This window comes from Aquarana catesbeiana, linkage group LG08 (genome assembly GCF_042186555.1).
Source record: "Aquarana catesbeiana isolate 2022-GZ linkage group LG08, ASM4218655v1, whole genome shotgun sequence".
NCBI classification, from domain to species: domain Eukaryota; kingdom Metazoa; phylum Chordata; class Amphibia; order Anura; family Ranidae; genus Aquarana; species Aquarana catesbeiana.
In genome coordinates, this window is record NC_133331.1 from 52,972,084 (window position 1) to 52,998,846 (window position 26,763).

The 26,763-nt window shown below is 42.4% G+C and overlaps 1 protein-coding gene across 5 annotated transcripts in view; it reads left to right on the plus strand.

Annotated features, from left to right (window-relative positions):
* Positions 1–26,763, plus strand: part of AFAP1L2 (actin filament associated protein 1 like 2) — a 195,598-nt gene that overhangs the window by 156,749 nt on the left and 12,086 nt on the right. For 2 of the 5 annotated variants that reach the window (XM_073595844.1, XM_073595845.1), the window contains exons 10-17: positions 1,597–1,701; positions 4,281–4,492; positions 10,182–10,327; positions 11,671–11,779; positions 12,784–13,008; positions 20,856–20,976; positions 21,799–21,963; positions 25,069–25,271. In XM_073595844.1, coding sequence (XP_073451945.1) covers positions 1,597–1,701; positions 4,281–4,492; positions 10,182–10,327; positions 11,671–11,779; positions 12,784–13,008; positions 20,856–20,976; positions 21,799–21,963; positions 25,069–25,271 — 1,286 coding nt within the window. The remainder of the gene's footprint in view (positions 1–1,596; positions 1,702–4,280; positions 4,493–10,181; positions 10,328–11,670; positions 11,780–12,783; positions 13,009–20,855; positions 20,977–21,798; positions 21,964–25,068; positions 25,272–26,763) is intronic. The other 3 variants (XM_073595847.1, XM_073595848.1, XM_073595846.1) reach the window with 2 other exon arrangements.

Below are 26,763 nucleotides of genomic sequence, written 5' to 3' on the forward strand. Positions count from 1 at the left end.
ACTTTGTTGCAGATTCCTACCTGTTTCTGCTCTGAAGAAATAGCTGTTGGTTGTGTGCAGACTGAATCAGAGTAGGAGTGAATTTTTCATTTTCAGCTGCTGCACTTGCAGGGCTCTAATGAGGAAAGTGGCAGGGTCTGCATCCCTTTAGACGCAATTAACTCTTTGGTAGCATTTCACTAAAAATGATTTTTTTTGTTGCAGGGGATGCCTAAAATCTGACTTGTATCTTAATGCAGACTTCTGGGAAAATCAGCCAATCACACAAGCAGGAAATGACATTTCTGGAGGGCGTTCTGTATGCCATCTGTGTACAGAACACCTCCGGGTTGTCTTATTGCATTGAATTTTACAGAAACTGACAGCACTACAGATTGAAAAGGAAATGGCAGTTTTCAGTAACATTAAAATTGTGGCTTGTGTCACAATTGTATATGCTATATTATTTTTTTTTATTTGCTATATTTTTTTCCCATTAGAGTGGGGTTACCCTTTAAAAAAAACTTTATTTAAATTTTTGTACAGACAGCACAATGTAAGGGGGTCCTGCACTAACACAACATTTCAAATGAATTAACAAGTTACTTTTTTGTAGAACAGACTGAATATATGAATATATCATTTATAATGTATACATATATACAACATCACTTATACTTTGAACATTGCCATTGCTAAAAAAATTAGTGTTTTCAAATGTAAGCATTGGGCCCCCAACCTCATGGGCCCGGGCACAGTAGTTCTTTGTACTTTAAAGAGGTCTGCATAAGAGCAGACACCTCATGAAATACACTTTACTTTTATTAGATTACAAAATCACTACAATAGTGCCCCTCTCTGATTTAGTTTCACTTTATATTGTAGTCTGACTATACCAAAGTACTTAGTTGCCACTCAGGGAGGCTTCTTTAAAAATCAGAATTGCAATTGGCATGGTTTAAATTCAGTGAAAAGCAGACTGTTGAGTGAAACCGAATCAGAGGGGCACCTAAGAGGCTTTCTAAGAAGAAAATGGTGAAGTTCTTGTGGTGTTTGCTGAAAGCTGGCTATAGATTGGTTAAAAATTCATCCAGTTCATCAGGGACTGGTCCATTCCTGCTAGAGAGAAGTTGAACAAACGATCGACTTCTCTTGAAAGGGTATGTTGAATATTTTTCATTCACTCAGGGCATGCAGGCAGTCGGTTGTGGCGCTGATTGGTGTATTCTGGCAGTGGAGGAGTCCCGCTGTCAGAATACAATAGTGCTGCAGGTAGGATTCCTTCATCCACCTTGAATATGTGGATGGGGAAAAACTATTTTGATTTGGCTGTTCAAAAAAAAAAAAAAAAAAAAAAGATCCATTAATGGCCGGCTTAACCTGGAAATATTAAAAAAGGAGATCAGATGTACTTTTTGCAGCACAATATCTGTAGTAAGTACATATGGGGACCTCCTTGCTCCTTGGAAGCTGTAGGTGGACACACAATGGGAGTGCAGTTTGGCACCCATGTAATGGAGTGCTTCTGAATCTGATACAAAAGATACAATATAGATGAAATAATAGGAGCGACAATAACACAAACCTCCTCATCTGATTCCTCTCTGTCTCTCTTAGTGAAGAAGAAAGGAACATCTGGCCTCAAACTCAGCAACCTCATGAATCTGGGCAGAAAGAAGTCCTCCTCCATGGAGAGCCCAGAGAAGAGCCTGGAGACCTCCAGTAAGTCCTATGAGTCTAATGTATCATAGCGGAATAATGTGCTCCCCTGAGCTGTATATTCCAATGTTTGGTTGGAGTTTCCCATTGAGATATAGTGTATATTCATCGTTACATTTTGAGATATTATTTTCAGGGGATAGGATCTCCTGGACAGGTACAGATCTACTATAAAGTGAATATGTCAATACTGATTAATGAAGTCTGCCATTGCGGAGCATTTTTGACAATGATGTAGCCGCCAGCAGTGATCATTGTATTCTGACAGCTGGGAAACCTCCTGCTGCCAGAATACAATAGCATAGTGGGAGGGATTCCCCCATCAACACTGGCTATGTTGGTGGAATTGAGCAATTTATTTCAACCCACAGTTGAAGGAAAGAAAATTGCTGGTGTTCTGCTGTTGGTACTTCAATCATCACGGCACCATGGTTGGTATGGTGTCAGAATGAATGAAGCACATTATTTCTTATATTACATTGTAATATAAATGAAATAGTTCAAATCACCATAATGCAGAATCAGTTGGAGCCCTGAGTGTGTCACTTTCCATGTCGCCTGCCACCAGATGAGGAATGCCACTTGCCGCTCTGCCTGCCACCAGATGAGGAATGCCATTTGCCATGCTTGCCTGCCACCAGTTGGGGAATGCCACTTGCCACGTCACCTGCCTGTGCCACCAGATGAGGAATGCCACTTGCCACGCTGCCTGCCACCAAATGAGGAATTCCACTTGCAATGTCACCTGCCTGTGCTACCAGATGAGGAATGCCACTTGCCACATCACCTGCCAGTGCCACCAGATGAGGATTTTCACTGCATTGGTGACACTGGTTGAGTGATCAATCTTGAGTGAGGGCAGGAGAGCAGAGATGCGGGGCGGGCGGTGAGAGATGATGTCATCTCTCTGCTCCCCGCCGCACCTCCGACATTCTGTATGCTGTGAGGGCAGAAGAGCGGTAATGCTAGGCGGGCAGGGAGAGATGATGTCATCTCGCTGCTCCCCGCCGCACCACCGACATTCCTCATGTTGTGAGGGCGGAAGAGCGGTGATGCTAGGTGGGCGGAGAGAGATGTCATCTCTGCTCGCCAGCCCGCTTCTCTCATTCGCCCACCCGCTTTCCTCACTGATCCACCGGTGCCTTAAAATGTCATGCCGCCTGCCACGGCCCGGCTGCAAAGACGCTGTGGCCCGGGGGTTGATGACCCCTGCTCTAGCGGAAGCCGTGGATGCTCTGTTGGTTCCGTGGGATCAGTACACCCTGATCTATGCATATCTCCCTCAAAACATCTTTCTTGTCTACTCCGCAGGATTGAGGTGGAGGTTTTCAGTGATCCTCATTGCTTTGAACTGGCCCAGATGGAAGTGGTATGCTGACCTAGTAAGATTCCTGGAAGACATTCGTTGGACACTGTCAGGTTGTAAGAATCCGATGCCATCCTGCTTCTTGGTCACTGGCTTTAACAGCATGGCTGTTGAAGTCCAGGTTCTGAGGGACAGGGGCATCCCTGGGTCTAACTCCTACGATGCTGAAAGCTAGGAAATCTACTTTCTGCAATGTCTGTCATCGGACATGGAAGACATACTTGATGTGAGATGAAGATTTATTGCCGGCAACTCATCTTCCGAATATTATAATAGTCTTTGTTAATGCAGGTAGAGTAAAGAAAAATACAGAGGCCTACACATTTCAGCCTACAGCCTTAGTAGTGACATAGGCTGTAGGCCGAAATGCATAAGCTCTGTATCTTTCTGTACTCTACCTGCATTCATAAAGACTCTTCTATTCAGATCACAAGTTGCCAGCTATACATTTTCATCTCATGCTGTGGTCAGTTGTAAGGAAGACACCATCAGCCAGTGCATTGTGATACTTGCCTCCCCCAGGGGATTTGTCTAGGCATGGTCTGTTTTATGTTATACTTGGTGTAAATTTTGGGCTTCTACCCCAGGAATTTCTCCTTGCGACAAATCCTCTCCTGCTTGCAGCATGGTCTGGGCCAGCATAAGGCTCTCGGCCCTATCAAGGGTCCGGTTTCTGCTTTTCCTGTCCTTTTTACATAGACCATTGGCCTCTCACTCCCTTAAAACCTTTCTGCAGGGGCTCTCCCATGTAGCTCTCCTGTCTGTTCCCTTGTGGGATCTGAATCCATCTCTGTTGCACTGAAATCCAGAGCAGTGTTGTCCAACAAGCCCAATTCTCTCCGGTTGTACTACAGAACACCTCCCCTTCCCCTCCCTTATAACATAAGGGGTAGGTGTTCTGTAGTCCAGCAAGGGAGGGCTGACAACACTGATTGATATTTAAGCTCAGCAGAGGCAGCGTTGTCACCTCACTACAGGAAGTTTGGAGCTCACGGGATTTCTGGAAGATGAACAGGTATTCTTTTATACTTGCAACATTTTTAAAGGGATTCAATATGTGGAAATGTGAATGTATTGCTCAGATGTATTACACTTTATTGGATGCACTAGATGGACTTGTGTCTTTTTTCAACCAGACTATGTAGCTATTTACGCAAGTTCTTTTTTTTTTTCCACCCAGATATATACTTTACTTCTTTCTCTTTTGTTGTTTCAGATTATCTGAATGTGCTGATAAACAGCCACTGGAAATCACGCTATTGCTGCATTAAGGATGGGCAGCTCCACATCTTTCAGGAAAGAAACAAGAGCAAAGCAGCCCTTCAGCCTGTGTCCCTGCTGGGCTGTGACATCATTCCGCAACCAACGCCCGACCACCTATACTCCTTCCGCATCCTGCATAATGGGGAGGAGCTGGCCATGCTGGAGGTAAAGGGAATTCCCGCGCTGCATCTTCTAATATGTAAAAATAGGGAGCATCAGAGCTGAAGGCTTTTGAGAAGAGTACTGAGGGCGGGGGTTGGGGTGTTTTCAGGTACGTCACCCTGCAGGTCCTTCATACCTGCCATGATCTGTCTGCATTGCAAAAAGCACCACAGAGACCTAGAGAAGATGCCACTAGGTCTAAAGAAAGTTCTGTAATGGAAACAGAAAAGGAGAAAACTGAGGAATCAGGGAAGGCAAACTATAAGCAGATTAAACTCCAACTTTTAAAATGTACCCTGTGGTGAATAAGCAGCAAATCAGTCATTATCAGCTTTAAACCTTTTGTTGCTAGAGCCCTTTTTTGCATTTTTTTTTTACACACATTTAAAAAAATCATTTTATATATTAAATTAAAAAAACAAACATTATATAACATAATATATATATATATATATATATATATATATATATATATATATATATATATATATATATATTAAAATTAACATTATATAACGTTATATATTTTCTGAAAGCAGAATAAAATAGTGGTAATTCCAAATTTGTGTCACATGATATTAGTGCAACAGTTTATAAAACACAAAATTTCATTAAAAAAATATTGAAGTTAATTTTGGAGAATACAAAACACAATATATTACCAATTTTATGGTAAAATATAAAGGATGAGGTTTTGCAGAGTAAATGGATATCTAACGTGTCAAGGTTTAAAATCAGGTGCGCCCGTGAAATGGCGTCAAACTTCTGTACCCTATACTTCCATAGCCTCTAAGTCAGGGGTCTCAAACTGGTGGCCTTCCAGCTGTTGAAAAACTACAAGTCCCATCAGACATTGCAAGGCTGACAGTTATAGGCATGACTCCCACAGGTAGAGGCATGATGGGACTTGTAGTTTCGCAACAACTGGAGGGCCGCCAGTTTCAGACCCCTGCTCTAAGTATTGCTCTCATTCCAGGATGGGCGGCGATATGTAACACATTTATGTGGGGGTGGAGTTTAAGTGCATGGGTGTAACTTCAATTTTGTACACTGTTTTTTTTTTTTTTAAATTTCACTAAACTTTATTTTTCATCACATAGGGGACAGAAAAGTCCCCTAACATGATGTTTTTCTGGTGACAGGTTCTCTTCAATAAGACATCAGGGGTCTTTAAGACCCCTGATGTCTCGCCTACCCTCCAATAAAGAGTTGAGCGCAGATCCCACACCATTCGCTTCCTTTCTGGCCATACTGGGGTAAGTGACACCAGGACCCAGAATTTACATTTTACATATCACTTCTGGGTCATTAGCTGGAAGGGGAGAGCAGTGAACATCCGTTCACTGATCTTCCTCCCCTCTACTGTACCCGGCAGCACCCACCATGTCAGTGCCGGGGATGTCAGTGGGTGTGCAGAGCCTGAGAAACATGGCGGGGGAGTGTGCGCGCAGGAAAGGTAGGAACTGGCAATTATGGGGGTGTGCGGAGGAGATCAGGTGGCTGCACTGCCACTTAATCACTTCTATCTGACAGCCAACAGCCAGCTTGTCAGATCTAAAAACACTCCTGGTGGCTGCAGCTGCCGGGAGATTGAGTAAAACCCCCGTCACCACCCATGCATAGCATATGACAGTGGCAGTAAAAAGGGTTGGAGTGAATATAAACCATAGCAATGAACTTCTCTTATTTGCTCCCTTTTGTACCATTGTAAGTGTTTTAATTACATCTGTTAAGTGCAAGATGTATTTTGCCTTGGAACATGCCTTATTGACCAACTAAATTTGCTGCTGCCCTTCCATCCGTGACATGACTGCCCTCTGCTGGAGAAAGAGAAAAAGGACATTATGAATAACAGGATGCTTGTTTGACCCCGATCAGGTTCACATGCTGCCTTAGCCTGTCTCTGAAAACTTTCCACGCAATCTGTTTATATATATATATATATATATATATATATGTAGTGTGTGTATGTGTGTTTTTATCCTTTCACTTGCTGTTTCCTTTACTGTTGATTCACAACCTGGGATATTGAAAACAAGAGGCAGGTTGGAGAGGCAAACCATTAAAATAGACCTGTTTGTAACTTTACAAATCTGAATACATCCCTGACATGTCACAATATACAGCGATAGAATTTGTTTTTTAAGAAATGCTCCACCTTTTACCATTAAATGGACATCCTTGAGCTCCATTTACTGATTTTGCCTTGGCTGAGATGATATTGTCAGTCTGCTGCAGGCAGGAGGAAGCATTTCCTCAGTCTCTTCATCCCCCAGTGGATCAGACTGGACTTTGTAGTAAATCACAAGGTGAGAGCTGGGGCTGATCTGTGTTGGACACATTGGTGTGCGCAGCCTATTGCATTAGGGTGTGCACCGCAGAGCATAAATGCACATGTATGTGTATCAGCAGAGCAGTGGATGGTGTCAGTAGGGCAGTGGACGATGTTTTATTTTTTATTATTTTTTTACAATATTATTTTATTACATATATAATATTTTTTACAATTTTTTTCTAGGAGCCCCGTTATGGGGCTTTGGTGAAATATCAAGGGTCTAAACAGACCCCTGATGTCTCACTTTTGAGACAGCGGAAGAAACTGAAGACAGAGATTCCCCAGTCCCTTTCTCTGCAGCCGGCAGTAAACATAGTTTATAATGCTTCAGTCAAGAATGAAGACAGGAGCGATCAGTACAGATCACTCACTGTGTTCATTCAGAAGAGGAAGTCCGGTTAATGAAATATTTACCAGCCCCTTCCCTGCTCCTGAGAGGAGGGGAAGGAAGCTGGCAGCGCTGCAGGAGGAAGACGGGAATCAGGGGGAATGGGCAACGCATGGGGTGATTAGGTTGTGCCCAGGTACACCCAGCACACCCTGTGTGCACGCCTATGGTCGAACATTTGTGAACACAACCAAATGCATAAAAGGAGAAGGCTGCAGCATGATATATGGTACCAAGGAGCCAGATTTGGGCTGGTCCAGGAGCAGAGCTTGGTTGGGTGGTTCTAGGAAGCCAGTCTAATGGAATAAAGGAACTCAAGACATCTAAATAAAGAAGCGGGAGGCATGAGCGGCAGCGAGGACTGTCACTGTTCAAACAACACAAGAACAAACAGTCAAAAAAGAGTAAAATGTGTTTCAGACAGCTGAAGGTTGACCTCACAGATCCAGCTGAAGAATACAATATCGGTGCCAGGGTTTGAGGATTCGCTATCCCCACTTGGACGGCACTGAAAGCTTCCCAGATGCCTTCCCCGCTCGCTCGAGGCTACAGAGAAAGCAGCTTGTGATGCCCCTGCCAAATATGCTTCTTTGATCATTGCTGGACTGAAATATTAATTCACCATCTCTGGGGATGAATATTGGGTCTGCAGAATGAAGCTACCGGGGATCCACTCCAAAAAAGGGTTTTCAGCAATTCAGTGGAGATTAGTGTCATAAGAATAGTAAAGTATTGTACCGTGTTATCCCATAATAAAGGATGTTATTAAGGGTTAGGCTGGCCATACACGGTTCAGTTTTTTTCCCATCAGGTAGCTGGCTGAACAAAAAAAAAAAAAAACTGAACCAATTCTCCCATCCACACATTCAAGGTAGATGAGGAAATCCTCCCCGCTGAGCTATTGTATTTTGACAGCAAGGAGACACCCCCGCTGTCAGAATACACAGATTTGCTGATCCATAGGCGTGCATACAGGGTGTGAGAAACGTGCCTGGGCACACCCTAATCACCCCATTCGGTGCCGATTCCCCCTGATTCCTGTCTCCCCCCTGCAGTGCTGCCGGCTTCTCTCCTCTCCGGAGCAGGGAAGGGGCTGGTGAGTATTTAATTAACTGGCCCCTTCCTATTCTGAATGAACACAGTAGGTGGTCTGTACCGATCGCTATTGTCTTCATTCTGAACGGAAGCATAGTAAACTATGTTTACTGCAGGCTGTAGTGAAAGGGACTCCGTTTCTTTCTCTCTCTCAAAAGGGAGACATCAGGGGTCTGTTTAGACACTTGATATTTAAAAAAAAAAGTAATAAAAAATAATATTGTAAAAAATAATAAAAATAAAATACTAACACCGTCCACTGCCCTACTGACACCAATCTTTGCTCTGCTGACCCCGTCCACTGCTCTGCTGATATACACGTATAGTGGAGCGTTTCGCAATACGAGCACTGTATTTTTAAAAATCGTAACTCGGTTTGCGAGTTTTGTCTTGCAAAACGAGCACGATTCAGGCCAAAGCGGTGTGCAGTACCGCTTTTGGCCTGAGGTGGGGGGGGGCACTGGAGCTGAGCAGAGCCAATCGGCGTTGTTCGGAAATGCACGGAAAGGCCCGAGTACAGCACAGCTGACCTCGGCAAATCTCAGGTAGGAAGTCTTTCCAAGGTTTCCCGAGGTCAGCCGAAGTGTCCTTGGGCCTTTTCGGCCATTTCCGAGGCTCTCCGGCGCCCCCTCCCCCGCCTCTGGCATCCCATTGAAGTCAATGCGGAACAAATTATTTTAATTTCCATTGACTTCAATGGGAAAACACGCTTTGATATGCGAGTACTTTTCACTGTATGTGTGTTTCTGCAATAGGGGGCACACCCTAATGCTATAGGCTGCGCACACCAATGTGCTGATTTGAGTGAATTTTATCCGACAAGTCAGTTGAACAGAAGTTGATCAATAGATCGACTTTGGGAGCCTGATCATCACACTTCTACAATGTATCATTTCATCCTATGGGAGCCTGATAATCACACTTCTACAATGTATCATTTCATCCTATGGGACCCTGATCATCCTACTGCTACGTTGTATAATTTTATCATATGGGAGTTCAGCCATCACACTGCTATGTTGTGTCAATGCATCCTATGAGAGTCTGATCACCAGTGTAGCAATGCGACGATCGGGCTGCCATAGGATGGAATCGTACAATGTAGTAGTGTGATGATCAGACTCCCATAAAACGGGGTGCTACAGAGTAGCAGTGTGGTGATCACATTCCCATAGGATGGAGCGATAAAATGTAGCCGTGTAATGACCAGACTCCGTAGGATGTTATTACACAATGTAGCGGCGTGATAAGGATCCTATGGGATGGAATGATACACACTGCTACATTGTTTGATGACATCTTATGGGAGTGCAGCCATCACACTGCTACATTGTATCATTCCATCTTATGGAGCCAGTTTATAACACTGCTACATTGTGTCAATGCATCCTATGGAGTCTTATGAGTGTAGCAGTGTGATGATTGGGCTGCCATAGGAGTGAATGATACAATCAGCAGTGTGATGGTTGGGCCCCAAAGGATGGAATGAAACATTGTATCGTTGTGGTGACTAGGTTCCATAGGATGGTGTTATACAAGGCTCCATAGGGTGGAATGATACACATTGATCTATTGTATGATGATAGCACCTATGGAGCCCGATTATCACACTTATACATTATATCATTCTATCCTGTGGGAGCCCAGTCATCACACTTATACAGTACATTGTATCAGTCCATCCTATGGGAACCTGATCATCACACTGCTACATTGTATCATTTCATCCTAAAACCCAGCGCATGTTCCCCTTGGCTGTGTCCACACTGACTATAATGACATTGCTGGTTATATTGCACCATCTAATGAAGATGATCTGGGAGTGTGGAGTCTTTGTTGTCCACAATTAGTGATCCTCGGTGTTCCTTTCACAGGCGAAGTCCTCGGAGGACATGGGACACTGGCTGGGTCTTCTCCTCTCTGAATCCGGTTCGAAAACTGACCCGGAGGAGTTTGACTACGATTATGTGGATGCTGAGCGTGTCTCCTGTATTGTGAGTGCAGCAAAGAACTCCTACTTGTAAGTGATACAATTTTTTCCATGAATCCATCAATATTGCTGATATCTTATATACTATAGGCTCATCCCAGTTCATTTAAAGGGAATATATAGTGTATGTATGCATTCATTTGCAAATACTCCTGAAGCCACCCTAGAACACCAATGCCCCATTGGAATGTACACTCTGAAATTGGGACATTAGACGACATCAATGTATAAGCTGAGAGTAGATTTACCTGGGGGGGGGGGGCAGCCCCCTTCTCCCTAAAGGGGAGTCCCACCCAAAAGTGGAAGCGCCGCTTATTTGCCTCCTCCTTCCCTTCGGGGGCCACATTTGGCACCTTTACAGGAGGGGGGGCAGGTACCTGTTTTTGACGGGTACCCTTCCCCACTTCCGAGAGATCCCTGCTGCAGCGAGATCACTCGGAAGTCCGGCCCCTCTCCTTCCCCCACCGCTGGGCCATTCTCTTCCGCGCATGCGCAGAAGAGAACCGCTGCGATGCCAAAAGGCTTCACTGCCGGCTTTCCTTACCACGAATGGCAGCGGCGGCACCCAAGAGCCGACATCGTTGGATTCCAGGACAGGTAAGTGTCCTAATATTAAAAGTCAACAGCTACAGTATGTGTAGCTGCTGACTTTAAATTTTTTTTAAGGGCGGACCTTTGCTTTAAGGCCTTTTTTGCCATTTCTTTGCTCCCTGAAGAGCAATCCATGTTCAGATCAATCTTCAGAGGACTTGACAGGTGGTGAGGAGGCGTTGTGTCGTTTTCCTCATTGCACGTTTTTACGCCCTAAATTCCAAACTACTGCACCCAGGCCCCATTCACTTGAATGGGTCGCAAACTGGTGGGCAGTGGTGCCCGCTGAATGCAATGGTGTATAATTTCCACCGCAACATGTGTACACCCCGGTCACTGCCTTCACAGCTAAAGTTGGAGCGGTTAAGGGATGGTAAAAATGTGACTCAGCCGTGGGCTTTTAACCAGCTGCATGTTCTCAACTAAAGGAAATTCTAGTGAAATGTGTAGGACGCAATTGCTGTCCTCCTAAAAATTCCAGTTTTTTTGGCTTTCTTCACCTTCTAAGTTGCAAACACAGGACAAGCACACAGCAAGTGAAAGCATTCAAAGTTCCTGATACATAGGCTTGTTGCAGGTCAGAGATCCAGAAAGTATTGAAGCCTTTGGATCAATGTGAAAGCCAGGAAGTTAGTATTTTGGTAGGAGAGGTCAGTGGTTGGTGTATTTTCTCAGGATAACCTCTTTGTGGGGGGGCTTTAGATATTTTGTAATTTGGTGATCCTGCCTCTACAAGTGCAAATCTGTTATTAATAGTACATAACATGTTTTTGCCTTTTTAGTTTAATGCAAAGGAAATATTCAGAGCCAAACACATACATTGACAACCCGCGAGGTGGGAGGAGCCAACAGGAGGATCTCTACGATGATGTCGACATGTCAGATGCAGTGGTGAGTGAAGCTATTGAAGGGACAAGAGCTGGGGGGGAATTGTTGCAGGTCTATACACAAGTGCTGCACAGGGCTTTCTAGAGCTCCATAGTAGCTGCCTGGATTGTATTGAGAATCCATTAACCACTTCAATACCAGGCACTTTCGCCCCTTCCCGCCCAGGACACGTTTCAGTTATAAAATTTTGTTTTCTCCTTCACTGACAGGCACTGATGAGTTGGCACTGATATGTAGAATTGATGGGCACCAATAGGCGGCACTGACTGGTGGCTGTGATGGGCACTGACAGGCAGTACTGATTGGCAGATGGGTGGTACTGTTTGGTACTGACAGGTGGCACTGATGGGCAGCACTGATCTTGCGGTAGTGACAGGTTTTACTGCTGGGCACTGACTGGCACTGTGGTGGACATTGCTTAGCACTGATATGGGCACTGATTGACAGCTTATGGGCACATTTTAAAAGGTGTTGTGGCACGTCTGAGGGGGCTGTGCAGATTATCAGCACAGACCCCCCTCTGACAGGGAGAGCCGCCGATCGACTCTCCCCGTCAGCGTGAACCGAGAAATGCCATTTAGCGGCACTTCCTGGTTCACGCGATGAGCTGCTGTGATTGGTCACAGCTGATCATGTGGTAAGAAGCCTCTGTCAGAGGCTTCTTATCACGATCGAAGATGTGGTGTGTCAGACTGACACGCCGCATTTGCGATCGCCATGCTGCGCGCCCCCACAGGCGTGCGCCGGCATGTTATCCTGCTGGATGTCGTATGACGCCCATTCAGGTTATCAGAACCACTTCCCGGCCGTCATTCCGCATACGGAGGGCGGGAAGTGGTTAATAAATCCCAGTCGCTATTTGCACTGGATATGCACCTCCTAGATAGGGATAAAATGTATTAATACGAGGATGGATCATTTGTAGAGTAGGAAATGTTTTGTATAACAGAGATGGCAAAAGTAAATTACATCCTTTCTTTTTTTTTTCCTGCGATCTGTGTGTGCAGGAGGAGGAGCCAAAAACAGAGGCTCCAAAAGAACTAGAGGACCACACCTACCTGGACCTTCTACCGGCAAAATCCTTCCTACACAGTCCCAGGATGAAAGGTCATGATACAAGCCTGGCAAGCTCTCCAGGACCAGAAATTGCCAAAGCAAAAGATGTGGAAACAGAGCCCGCCTTGTGTAGTGATCCGGACCCGCTATGTCCTGTCCAAGAGGTGAGGGGCCTGGTATGTCTCCTTGATATTTCCAGTAGTAGTTGGTCACATTCTGTAATGCTGAAGGTGTCTTGGCTCTCATCCAGGTGGTGCCCTCAGTTCAGATGAGTGTCAGGAACCCAGCATATAAAAAGACAACTTTGTTACCTTACAGTGTTTCTAAAGCCAATTTTGTTTTAGTTTTTGAATGGAGTGTGGAATGGTTAGAACCTCTGTGAGCTTTTTATTGCTTGGAAAAGTGGATGAATAACACTGGAAACTTGATGTATCCTTTATATTATTATTGTTATCCAATAGTATGGCAATGGTGAGAATCTGAATGTTGGGCTGGTAGCTGCTACAAAGTAAAGGGCTTCCACAATCACCTTTTGGGTTGTGATGGGGATGAGTAAATATTGCATTGAAAGCAGAACTAGACTCAAATCAGTGTCTGAAAGAAAAAAAAGAATCTTTAACAAACAGACATTGGGTGACGCCAATATAAATACATATACAATTGAATCAAACTAACCCAATTAACAACCTTTTAAAAGAAAGTAATAATTATTTGAATACTATGGCTGATTCATAATATGCACCATTGTGGAAGATTTTTTTGGGACTTTTATAAGGTAAAAAGTAGAAGCACATGAAAGTCCCAAAAAAATCTTCCACAACGGTGCGTATTCTGAATAGTGTCCACATATATTCAAATTATTATTACTCTCTTTTAAAATGTTATTAGGTTAGTTTGATTCAATTGCATATGTATTCATATTGTATTCATATTGGAGGTATGAGGATTGGCAGTGCCACCTAATGTCTGTTTATTTGATTTTCAGACACAGATTTTGATTTGTTTGATTTTTAAAGGGGCAGTAGCACTACACACTATTTTTGTTTAACCTTAGGCCCGCCCACATACTGCGTCAGGACGGCTTTGTTGTGCAAAACTACGTACCTGTACGTCGTTTCATGCAATAGATACTGTTGGCATCCGATGTGCGCTGAGGGAGAGTGAGTTTGGCGGACTTTATGTCTGTCGGCCATCCGCGATCGCTGCACAGAGAGGCATAACGGGGATCTACCTATGTAAACAAGGCGGATCCCCGTTCTGACAGGGGACGACATGGAGTTTGTGTTGTCCCAGTGAGCCCATCCCCCACACAGAACACACCTAGGGAACACAGGTAGCCCCTTCCCTCCCAGTGTCCTTTATACATTGATCAGTGCATTTTTGTTAGCACTGATCACTGTAATAATGTCACTGGTCACCAAAAGTGTCACTTGGGGTCAGATTTGTCTGCTGCAATGTCGCAGCCCCGCTAAAAATCTCAGATCGCCGCTATTACCAGTAAAAACATAAAAAAAAAAAAAAAAAAGTCCATAAATCTATCCCCTATTTGTAGATGTTATAACTTCTGCGCAAACCAATCAATATACGCTTATTGCGTTTTTTTTTTTTTTACCAAAAATATGTAGCAGAATACTTATTGGCCTAATCTGATGAATAAATCCGTTTTTTTTATATATTTTTTTTTTGATATGTATTAGAGCAGAGTGTAAAAAATCGTTTTTTTTTTATTTTTAAAATTGTTGGTCTTTTTTTTGTTTATAGCGCAAAAAATAAAAACTGCAGAGGTCAAATGCCACCAAATGAAAGCTCTATTTGTGAGAAAAAAAAGGAGATCAATTTTGTTTGGGTACAACGTTGCACGACCGCGCAATTGTCAGTTAAAGCGACGCAGTGCCGTAAATGTGCCAACAAAATGGCCTGGTCATTAAGGGGGTTAATCCTTCTGGGGCTGAAGTGGTTAATATTGATTTTTTTTTTCTTGTGGTAATATTTACACAAAGTAAGAGTTTTTCTTGTAAAGTTATATTTTTACACATTTAAGTGATTAGTCTGTGGCGTGGTGTAAATGTGATATATATATATATATATATATATATATATATATATGAACATGAACTTTTCATCATGTTGGTAACAACCCATGCAATCCATACATACAAGGACACCAAAACAAATAGGTTCAGAAATTAAGTTATGCGTAATAAAATGGAATAACACAGGGAAAAAGTATTGAACACATGAAGAAAGGGAGGTGCAAAAAGGCATGCAAAGCCAAGACACCATCTGAAATCTATCAGTAATTAGAGAACAATCCTGCCCCTTGTCAATGCAAATTAATATCAACTGGTTCAGTCTCAACTGATGGCCAATAAAAAGGTGTCTCATTACCAAGGTGTCACACAAGAAACATCTCATGATGGGTAAAAGCAAAGAGCTCTCTCAAGAGCAAAACATACTGATGGCATTTGTTACAGAAGGATTTCTGTTTTAATCTTTTTTTTTTTTTAAGTATTTGACAAAAGGTATAAAATAGACATTTTACCAATAATAATCCAAAGGCAGAAAAATTGACAATTCATTGGAATCTCCATTGGACAAAAATATGCGTAAGGAAAACATGAGGGATAAAATAATCCATAGAGTAGAGTATCCAGGTACTGTTAATTCTAAAAGCGAGAGGAGTTTACCAAAATAACAAGGGTACATTTCCATATTTGATGTAGCCTATCGCATTCCACTCCCAGACTGAAGGCAAGCAACCCACAATTTGCTGCGCAAAAGCATGTTGGCTATACCTAGTGCTATTGTAGTAAGAGATGTGTTTGTTGGTTCAAACCAGGAGTATGCTTGTCACAATGCATAGTGGCTGTTGGCCCCCTTTGTGGGGGGGGCGCGATCACATTATGTGAACCCCTACAACGAGCCTGTTCCCTGAGTTGTCTAAAGGAGGGAAAGTAGTTACCGAATAGAGAAAAAAGAAAGGGGAATAAAAAAAAAGGTGGGGGGAACAAAGAAGAAGGGGAGAAAGTTTTGGGGGGGACTTCGCGCTCCAACCTTTGCAGACTAATAAACAATCTAAGCAGGTAGTGTCCTGGGATCAGCAGCCAGATATTTGATCCATGGGTCCCATACCCTCTCAAGGACCTTCGTTTCATCATTTAGGATTGCAGATAAACGCTCCTTTATCATGATCCAGGAGAGTTTGTGTTTGAGATGATCAGACGGGATGACTGCAGACCTCCAGGAGCTGGAAATGATCATTTTAGCAGACACAAAAATAAAGTGATGAGTTTTCTCTGATATCTCAGGGCCTCCTTTACCACGCCACCCAGTAAAGCATGTTTCGGGGATTTGATCAGATTAACTTGCATGAGGGAAAAAATAAAATGATATACTCTAATCCAGAAACACCTCACTTTAGGGCACTGCCACCAAACGTGGAACATAGTCAACTCCTAGTCACAACTTCGGAAGCGTAGTGGAAAAGAACCCGGGATGGAAGTTGCCAGCCTAACCAGTACCATCGTAAAAGCATTTTATAGTTTGCCTCGATAATGGATGTATTGATAAGAGATCTCGAGGCTGCTTGAGCTAACGAATGCCATTCATCAAGTTCAAGGGTCTCATTGAGATCTTTCTCCCATTTTACCATATACCCCAGTTTAGTGGAAATTCAAGTTAAAATGCCATAAATCTCTGAGATGTGACCTCAGATCTTGTCATATTTGTGACATACTCTATAGATCATAGTAACAAGATTAGATTTTAGAGACAATTTACTCAGAAAATATTCTGATGTTGGCAGCTGATATTTCTCCTGTAAGGCCTGTTTAGTCAAAATACCCTTATAATCACAGAAGTCAGCTATGCGTATAAAACCTTTATTTGTCCACCAGTCAAAAATCTGGGGGGAGCTGCCTGGGGCGAACTCTGTTTTGGAACCAAGGGGCTATGGGGAGATTTAAATGTGTGTGCTTTGGAGAGTCTGTCCCATATTCCCAAGGAAAATGAGAGGGAAGGGCATAGAATTGGTGGTCGTTCCTTTGCCGGTAGCCACATTACGTGGGAAATCAGTCCCAACTTGCTTGAATAGGACTTTGCTTCCATCCATAGTGGGTGGGGCTGATGGGAATGGAATTTAATCAGCTGAGCCAGTTGGGCTGCATAAAAATATTGAGGGAGATCTGAGACCCCCAGACCTCCCTTTTTGTTTTTAATGTGCTTTTGTTCACCCTAGGCCTCTTGTCTCCCCAGATAAAAAAAAGTACTTTCTGTGTGAAAGTCAGATCGAAGCAGTGTCACTGGGAGGGTACGAACCAAGTATAATTTCCTTGGAAGGACATTTATCTTCAGGAACTGTAGTCTGCCAAACCACAACGGGGGGGGGGGGGGGGGGCGGCGTGTGAAATTGCCATATCGGCTGCAAGGCATTTGTAGAGAACAGGATAATTTCTAGAGTACAGGGTGTGCAAGGAGAGGGCATAATATTTATCCCTAGGTATGGGATAGCCTCAGGTTGCCAGTGGAATCTATAGGACTTCTTGAGGGTCACGACTGTATTTCCAGTAATGATATATTTAATGCCTGAGACTTATCGTGGTTTATTTTGAGACCGGAGATAATCGAGAACAGAAGGATTTCTAAACTTCTGAATGTTCCAGTGAGCACTGTTAATCCAGAAGTGGAAAGAACATCATTTTACTATAAACCAGATATGACCAGGTGCTCCTCGCAAGATTTCTGACAGAGTGAAAAGAATTATCAGAAGAGTTGTCAACGAGCCAAGGGCCACTTGTTGAGAGCTTCAGAAAGACTTGGAATTAGCAGGTACAATGGTTTTAATGAAAACCATAAGTAATGCACTCCACTGCCATGACCTGTATGCATGCTCACCACGCAAGACGCCACTGCTGAAGAAAAAGCATGTTGAAGCTTGTTTAAAGTTTGCTGCACGGCATTTAGACAAGTCTGTGAAGTACTGGGAGAATATAGTCTGGTCAGATGAGACCAAAATTGAACTCTTTGGATGCCATAATACACAACATGTTCGGAGGTCAAATTGCACTGCACATTACCCCAAAAACACCCCCCATACCAACAGTGAAATTTGGAGGTGGGGACATCATGGTGTGGGGCTGTTTTTTTTAGCATTTGGTACTGGCAAACTTCATATCATTGAAGGAAGGATGAATGGAAAAATGTACCAAGACATTCTTGATAAAAATCTGCCATCTACAAGGGTGATGAAGATGAAACGAGGGTGGACATTTCAGAAAGACAATGATCCCAAACACAAAGCCAAGGAAACTCTCAATTGGTTTCAAAGAAAGAAAATAAAGCTGCTAGAATGGCCCAGCCAATCGCCTGACTTGAATGCAATAGAGAATCTATGGAAAGAACTAAAGATCAGAGTTCATAGAAGAGGCCCACGGAACCTTCAAGATTTGAGGACTGGGTGGAATAATGGGCCAAAATCACACCTGAGCAATGCATGCGACCAGTTTCTCCATACAAGAGGCATCTTGAAGCTGTCATTACCAACAAAGGATTTTGAAGGAAGTATTAAATACATTTCAGTTAGCGTGTTCAATACTTTTTCCCTGTGTCATTCCATTTTTATTACACGTAACTTCATTTTTGAACGTATTTGTTTTGGTTTCTTTGTATGTATGGATTGCATGGGTTGTTACCGACACGTGGCAAAAACTTCATGTCAATAGCATCTTTAGAAGTATATTTACCTAGAAAAATGGTGACGTGTTCAATACTCATTTTACCTGCTGTGTGTGTGTATGTGTGTATATATATATATATATATATATATATATATATATATATATATATATATATATATATATATATATATATATATATATTTTTTATTTATTTCAGTGAGGTAAAAAATATTTTATCCCCTGCTGATTTTGTACATTTGCCCACCGATAAAGAAATGATCAGTCTATAATTTTAATGGTAGGTTTATTTTAACAGTTAGAGACAGAATAACAACAATAAAAAAATCCAGAAAAACGCATTTCAAAAAAGTTATAAATTGATTTGCATTTTAATTAATGAAATAAGTATTTTACCCCTTCACAAAACATGACTTAGTACTTGGTGGCAGAACCCTTGTTGGCAATCACAGGAGGTTAGACGTTTCTTGTGGTTTATCCCCAGGTTTGCACACATCTCAGGAGGGATTTTGTCCCACTCCTCTTTGCAGATCCTCTCCAAGTCATTAAGGTTTCGAGGCTGACATTTACTAACTCGGACCTTCAGCTTTCTCCACATATTTTCTATGCGGTTAAGGTCTGGGGACTGGCTAGGCCACTCCAGGATCCTAATGTGCCACTCTTTTGGCTGTGTGTTTTGGGTCATTGTCATGCTAGAATACTCATCCACGACCCATTTTCAATGTCCTGGCTGAAGGAAGGAGGTTCTCACCCAAGATTTGATTGTACATGGCCCTGTCCATCATCCCTTTGATGTGAAGTTTTTCCTGTCCCCTTAGCAGAAAAACACCCCAGAGGCATAATGTTTCCACCTCCATGTTTGACGGTGGGGATGGTGTTATTTTTGGGTCATAGGCAGCATTCCTCCTCCTCCAAACACGGCGAGTTGAGTTGATGCTTAAGAGCTCCATTTTGGTCTCATGTGACCACAACACTTTCACCCAATTCTCCTCTGAATCATTCTGATGTTCATGGGTAAACTTCAGACGGGCCTGTACATGTGCTTTCTTGAGCAGGGGGACCTTGCAGGCGCTGAAGGATTTCAGTCCTTCACGATGTAGTGTGTTACCAATGGTTTTCTTGGTGACTATGGTGCCAGCTGCCTTGAGATCATTGACAAGGTTCTCCCGTGTAGTTCTGGTCTGATTCCTCACTGTTCCCATGATGACTGAAATCATGGTGAGATCTTGCATGGAGCCCCAGACCGAGGGAAATTGACAGTTATTTTGTGTTTCTTCCTTTTGCGAATAATCGCACCAACTGTTGTCACCCTCTCACCAAGCTGCTTGGCAAAGGTCTTGTAGCCCATTCCAGCCTTGGGTAGGTCTACAATCTTGTCCCTGACATCCTTGGACAGCTCTTTGGTTTTATCCATGGTGGAGAGATTGAAATCTGATTGATTGCTTCTGTGGACAGGTGTCTCTTATACAGGTAACAAGCTAAGATTAGGAGCACTCTCTTTAAGAGAGTGCTCCTAATCTCAGCTTGTTACCTGTATAGAAGACACCTGGGAGCCAGAAATCTTGCTGATTGATAGGGGATCAAATACTTATTTCACAAATGCAATGCACTTATTTTCAAATGCAAATCAATTTTATAACTTTTTTGAAAAGAGTTTTTCTGGATATTTTTGTTGTTATTCTCTCACTGTTAAAATAAACCTACCATTAAAATTATAGACTGATTGTTTCTTTGTCAGTGAGCAAACGTACAAAATCAGCAGGGGATCAAATACTTTTTTTTCATCATTGTGTATATAGTAACATTTTCACAGTGCAGGTGTTATTCACACTTATAATATCAAACTCTGCTATAGTTTTATAGGTTTAAGTTGTAATGACACCGTATGTTGAGCATGTTACGACTTTTCAAAGCCTGTCATCGCTCGAGCACCTCCATCTTCTTTCCGGGTTCGCCCTGTTAGTCCGCTGGAATGGCCTTGGCTGCAATGACGTCACACCCATGCACGCAATTCACAGAGTGCATTGCCATTTATTTTGAATGGCACAGCAATGTACATATGTAGCAGGGCACTGTAATGTACTATTAGTGCAATGCGTTACACATTTTGTGTCATGTCCGTTTTTTAGGATACAGAAAAGAGAAGCATCACACTAAGTGCAATAGTCTGATAATGTTATGAGTCATCCCCCAAAATAACAGTTCTGCTTTTAGTTCTGACATTTTATTTTCCAAAAAAAGTGTTGGATCAATTTGTAAAAAAAACAAAACAGTTTGTACATTTGACCAGTGTTTGCCGTGTAGTCAAGCTGCGTTTTTTTGTGCTGCAGGAAACGGAACCCAGTGCAGAGGAGACGCCTCCCGGCCTGCAGGGGAGAGCTGAGACTGCTGTGACGGCCAGTCCACTGCTTGGGAAAAACAAGGCGGAGAAAGGAAGACCGACCAATCCAGGTGAGCTGTGTTGTTATCACTGGGCGGGAGGTCATGTCTGACAGCGTTCCAGGGGCTGAAACCGCATGATCCACTATTGCAGTACAAGAAACACTAATTAAACCATAAATCATAACTACATTTATTACAAAAATTGCAATATTATTTACTGAGAATAACAAGATGTTTTGTTTTTTCTTTTAAAGCCCAGCTCCATACAACTTTTGTATTGCACAGACTTGGAATGAATAAATAATTGTCTTTTTTGCCACCCGTGACCCCATTTAGGGTTTTCACTTCCCTTCCTGTTCTTGTGACACTAGGGGGGGGGGGGAATTCTGATTTCAGGGCAGGAAGTCACAGGCAGTAATATTAACATGACAGGGATTCCTTTTCTCATTTATATTGGAAAGTGTTTTGTTGTACCCATTGGAGAGAATTCACATCACTTGCTGTCCTAATAGAAAGTGAAAGGAAATCTCCCAAGTGGGGGCACAGACGGTTGGTAAAAGCTTGCTCTCTTCCCTTTTATCAAAACTTTAAGATCCTGCAGGACCTACGGCTTTATCAATTTTCCAGTCCCCAGTCTCATCCGTGGTTTGATCCACTGGCCCCTATGTCACTACTGTGATGTGCAAGCCGAAAAAAACCACAGGGTATAGTGAGAGGGGTAAACAAATATGCCACTCGTGGAAGTGTCAGATCCTTCCACTGATGGTCTCTCTTCACCTTTCCAGAGATCAGTGGTGGGATTTTTATTTTTTTTTAAACAATAAACATGTATTGAAGACTTTAGTTCTGAGAATGTGCAATTCTTTTAAACGCCATTTTTCTGCTACGCAGTCGCCATTGAGAACAAATTGGGCAAGAACCGCACGGAGGCGGAAGCCAGGCGCTTTACAGAGGTGAAGGAGAAGCTGGAGAAAGAGAGGGAAGAGATTCGGGTGCAGCTGTCCCAACTCCGAAAAGAGAGGCGAGAACTCAAGGAGAACATTGCTACCTGTAGTGGTAATGTACCTTTTGTACAATCATATTCTGGGACAGTCAAATACTATATAAGTACATTTATGATATGTAGTCTTCCTTGAATGTTGGTGTGCAGTAATCCAGCGTGAGACTTTTCCTGTAATAAAGACCGCTCACTGCTGCTCGCTCTCCTTGTGCAGGGTGACTGGTCTTGTCTCCGCCCCCTCCTGTAGTTTTCTGCAGGCAGTCTATAGTGGGTGGAGTCTGCTGGGCCCCTCCCACAGCTCTGCTCTCTGCACAGACTATGTACAGCACAGTGATGATGTCACTGCTACTTTTACAAGGATATATCTGGAAGGGAATTTGGTGCACACAAGTTCCTTTGTGACTATTAAGAAATACATTTCCATAAAAGTTTTTGTGGCCAGAGTTCAGCTTCAAATTAAGAAATGTAGCAAACTTTTATAAGGAGATACATACCCTTAAATAATCTGATGAATTTGTTATCCAATCAGGCAGGCCCTTGCCCTACATTGTGTAAGAGCCCATTCGCACCACTGCCCTGTGGGAACATGTAATGCAGATCACTTGCATTGGTGCACTGCAGTTGATTGTAAATGGTATCCCAACTCACCTCCACAATGCATATGTGCTTTAACGCAGTATGGTGTTCTGTACATCACACTATGATCAGCAAGATGGGGCAGACTGCATTTTATATTGATGTGCATTCAGCCTATTCATTTTAAATGAGCCATTTAAGGCAGAGCAATAAAATATATATGTTTTAAATATATAATGATTTTTTCATGACATATTGGGTAGTAAGAGCTGTGATAAAGGGTTGGGCCTCATTCACTTGGGTGCTTGAGGCCTGTACACTGTGAATGGGACATTTGTTTAGATAGCTGGAGCTGTCAGGTGCTGCATGCAGGCAGCTCATGTCAGTGTATGGGGACAGAACACCTGCACTGGCACAGCTGCTCATCATAATTTGACAGAGGGGGGGTAGGTAAGTGGACTCGAATGCACACCGTTAGTGGACTTACATAGGATGCCAGCAGATAGGAGCTGACATTTTAAGCCACATAAACAAATGGATGATTTCTAGGGGGTTATTTACTAAAGCTGGAGAGTGTTTAAATCTGGTGCAGCTCTGCATAGAAACCAATCAGCTTCCAGGTTTTATTGCCAAAGCATAATTGAACAAGCTGAAGTTAAAGGCTGATTGGCTACCATGCACAGCTGCATTAGATTCTGAGTGCACCAGCTTTAGTAAATCTCCCCCATAATGTACAGATGTCTTAGGAAAGGGGAATTGGCGCTGTTCTACTATATGTGCATAAAATGTGATTCCTAAAAAACATATATAAAACACATATATAAAAAGGTTGTATGTGAGTACATCCAATGTGCTCATAAAGAGCTTTGATTTAGTGCAAAAGGGCTCCACCACCCAGTGTTATGCAATAAAAGTGCGATGTGCTGGGAATTTTATATATATATATATATATATATATACGTACCCAAAAATTGTAAACAATCCAAGATAAAAAACTGGTGATCTACTTATTAAACCATTATTGTGAAATCCCCAACATAAATAAGTAAAAAATCCAAATAACAACTCAGGTAAAAAGTGCTAAGAGTTTTTTTGCAAAGTGAAAACAATGTCCCAAAAAAAAAAAAAAAAAAAAAATTTTTTTGTTTTTGTTTGGGACATTGTTTTCACTTTGCAAAAAAACTCTTAGCACTTTTTACTCATCACCTGAGTTGTTATTTGGATTTTTTACTTATTTATGTTGGGGATTTCACAATAATGGTTTAATAAGTAGATCACCAGTTTTTTATCTTGGATTGTTTACAATTTTTGGGTACGTATATATATATATATAATATATAAAATTCCCAGCACATCGCACTTTTATTGCATAACACTGGGTGGTGGAGCCCTTTTGCACTAAATCAAAGCTCTTTATGAGCACATTGGATGTACTCACATACAACCTTTTTATATATGTGTTTTATATATGTTTTTTAGGAATCACATTTTATGCACATATAGTAGAACAGCGCTAATTCCCCTTTCCTAAGACATCTGTTGATTTGTATTTCACCTAGGTGAAATTACTATATAGGGGGGCTGCAGTTCTCCTTTTTTCTTTTCAGTCCTAAGCGCGGAACTATTGTTATTTATTCACTCCCCCATAATGTACACGCCTCAGCGCCTGTGTCAAGGAGGCCTAAAGGTGGCCATGCACTGATCAGCGACTGCAAACAATTAATCAGGCAACTTGGCTGCTGTCGAGTGGGGGCGGCCACACACTGCAATGTTTGTCCAGTCCCTGCTGAACTTTAATCAGTGTGTGGTCATCCCTACTCAACAGAAATAGACCTGTTTGATTTACTGATTGGCTGCAGCACCACTGATCAGTGTAGTGTGACAGCAGTGGGTGTGGCTGTCAGAAAACAATGTCTTAGCCAGGGGGCTGAAGTGGGGTTGAGGCTCAGCCAAGATTTTGCATGCAAATTCATTCTGTACAAATGGTGTGAAATCAAATGTACTCAGGCCTAATTCTCTGCAGATCAAATATAGTAAAACCTTGGTTAGAGAGCGTTTTGCAAGACGCAAAATTTTTTCATAAATGTTGACTTGATATACAAGCGAGTAGCGTCATGTGACAACTGAGTATAAATACGAACAGAGGCGCCTCTAAGTGTAGAAATATGGTTACATTTAATGAAGGTACAATATTTAGCAACTCACATGGTTGATGATTAAAACAGACACATCTAAGTATGTAGGCATCCGGGGTAAAGCTGTCCACATAGACCATCCTCCTCACCACCATCGACGTCCTCTCTTCCACCCTGAGCTCCATGAGCTCTTCAAGTCTCGCTTTCAGATCGCTCTACTGCAGGGTAGTTTTTCAGGTCACTATTGCAGATTGACAGCGGTGAGGGGGATGGTTTATGTGGACCACTTTTTTTTAAAATAAATAGACCCTATCAGATTTGCAGTGGCAACAGACCGTACCGGCTGGTGAAATCGAGAGCATTCGTTAGATGGAACAGATCTCCAAGTGAGGTTGTAATTTGGACATGACATTGGATGGATCTAACAGGTACAATATGTTTCCCTGACAGACAAGAGTATCATGACATGCCTGGAGGAGAAGCTGAAGAGTAAGGAGGAGGAGTGCAAAGAGCGGGAAAACCAACGAGTGGATCTGGAGCTGCAGATTGTTGAAGTGAAAGAGAATCTCAGGAAGGCAGAATTGGGGCCCGTTACTCTAGGCACTGCAGTTGACCCGGCCCACCTGGAGAGCAGTCAGTCAGTAAGTATAAAGGTAATAGTCTACTTTTATTCATTGGTCACTGTTGGCTGAAAGATAAAATCCACAAAAAAAAATGCAGTCATTTATCTCTATAGCCTGAGGGATGGAAAATTCCTTCCTGACCTTATCAGTGGTAGTTGGATTTAATCCAAAGTCCAAAAGTGAGTAGAGACCAGCTCTTCTTAACCAGGGGTCGGGGTCCATGGTACACTTGAGTTCCTCCGAGACCTGAAAATAATTTCAAAGGCTCCTCCATGTTGAAATGGGGCTGGGCAAGACTGAAGGGCAGTCAGCTGGGAAAGTTGTTGATGATCACTCCTGAAAAGCCAAGTCATACAAGTCCACTTTTACTTTCTCACCAGCAACTAAGAACACGGGTGTTGCTCATGTCTCAATCTGTTCTTCTACGAAAACCTGTTGAAGAAGGATTGGGTGGAGGCAGCACATAAAAAAATGTCTTAAAATGTTCCTCACCCTCCCAACAGGACCCTTCCCTGCCCTGTAATAGTTTTGTCTTCTCTAATATGACAGGTCCTCTTACAGTCATGTTTTAGTTTTTTTTACCAAACGGGTTAGTCCACCATGAACGGCTATATAAGCATTTGGTAGATGCCAAAGGATTAAACTTTCTAATATTTATATCTCTCAGGTATGCTGATGGTGAGAGAAAAAGAATTTAAAAGCAATAGATTCCATCTATAAATTAAATGTCAGCAGAAGCCCCAATTTTCCCTGCTGCAGTTCCAAATGGGTCTAGTCCCTCTCCAGCCTGCGATTGGACAGTGAAAGGAAAAGCCATAGACAGAGGATCTCATATCATATATTGAATGATGCTGGGTGTCATTCAACAGTGTACTCAAAGTATATTTTTATATTTTTTTCCTACAAATTGGTTAACCACTTGCTTACTGGGCACTTAAACCCCCCTCCTGTCCAGACCAATTTTCAGCTTTCAGTGCTCTCACACTTTGAATGACTCAGTCGTGCAACACTCTACCCAAATGATTTTTTTGTCCTTTTTTCCATACAAATAGAGCTTTCTTTTGGTGGTATTTGATCACCTCTGGGTAAAAGAAAAAGACCGAAAATTTTGAAAAAAAACCCCAAATTTTTCTTAATTTCTGTGATAAAATTTTGCAAATTAGTCATTTTTCTTCATACATTTGGGCCACAATTTATACTGCTACATATCTTTGGTAAAAATAACCCAAAATTAGTGGAAATTATTTGGTCTGTGTGAAAGTTTTAGAGTCTACAAGCTATGGTTCAAATCATAAAAAATGTATCACATCTGATGTATCGGTGGTCTATCTAATTTCTTGAGACCCTAACAAGCCAGGAAAGTACAAATGCCCCCCAAATGACCCCTTTTTGGAAAGTAGACGTTTCAAGGTATTTGGTAAGAGGCATGGTGAGTTATTTGAAGTTGTAATTTTTTTTCCACAATTCTTTGAAATATTAAGATTTTTATTTTTTCACAAAATTGTCATTGTAATAGCTTTAT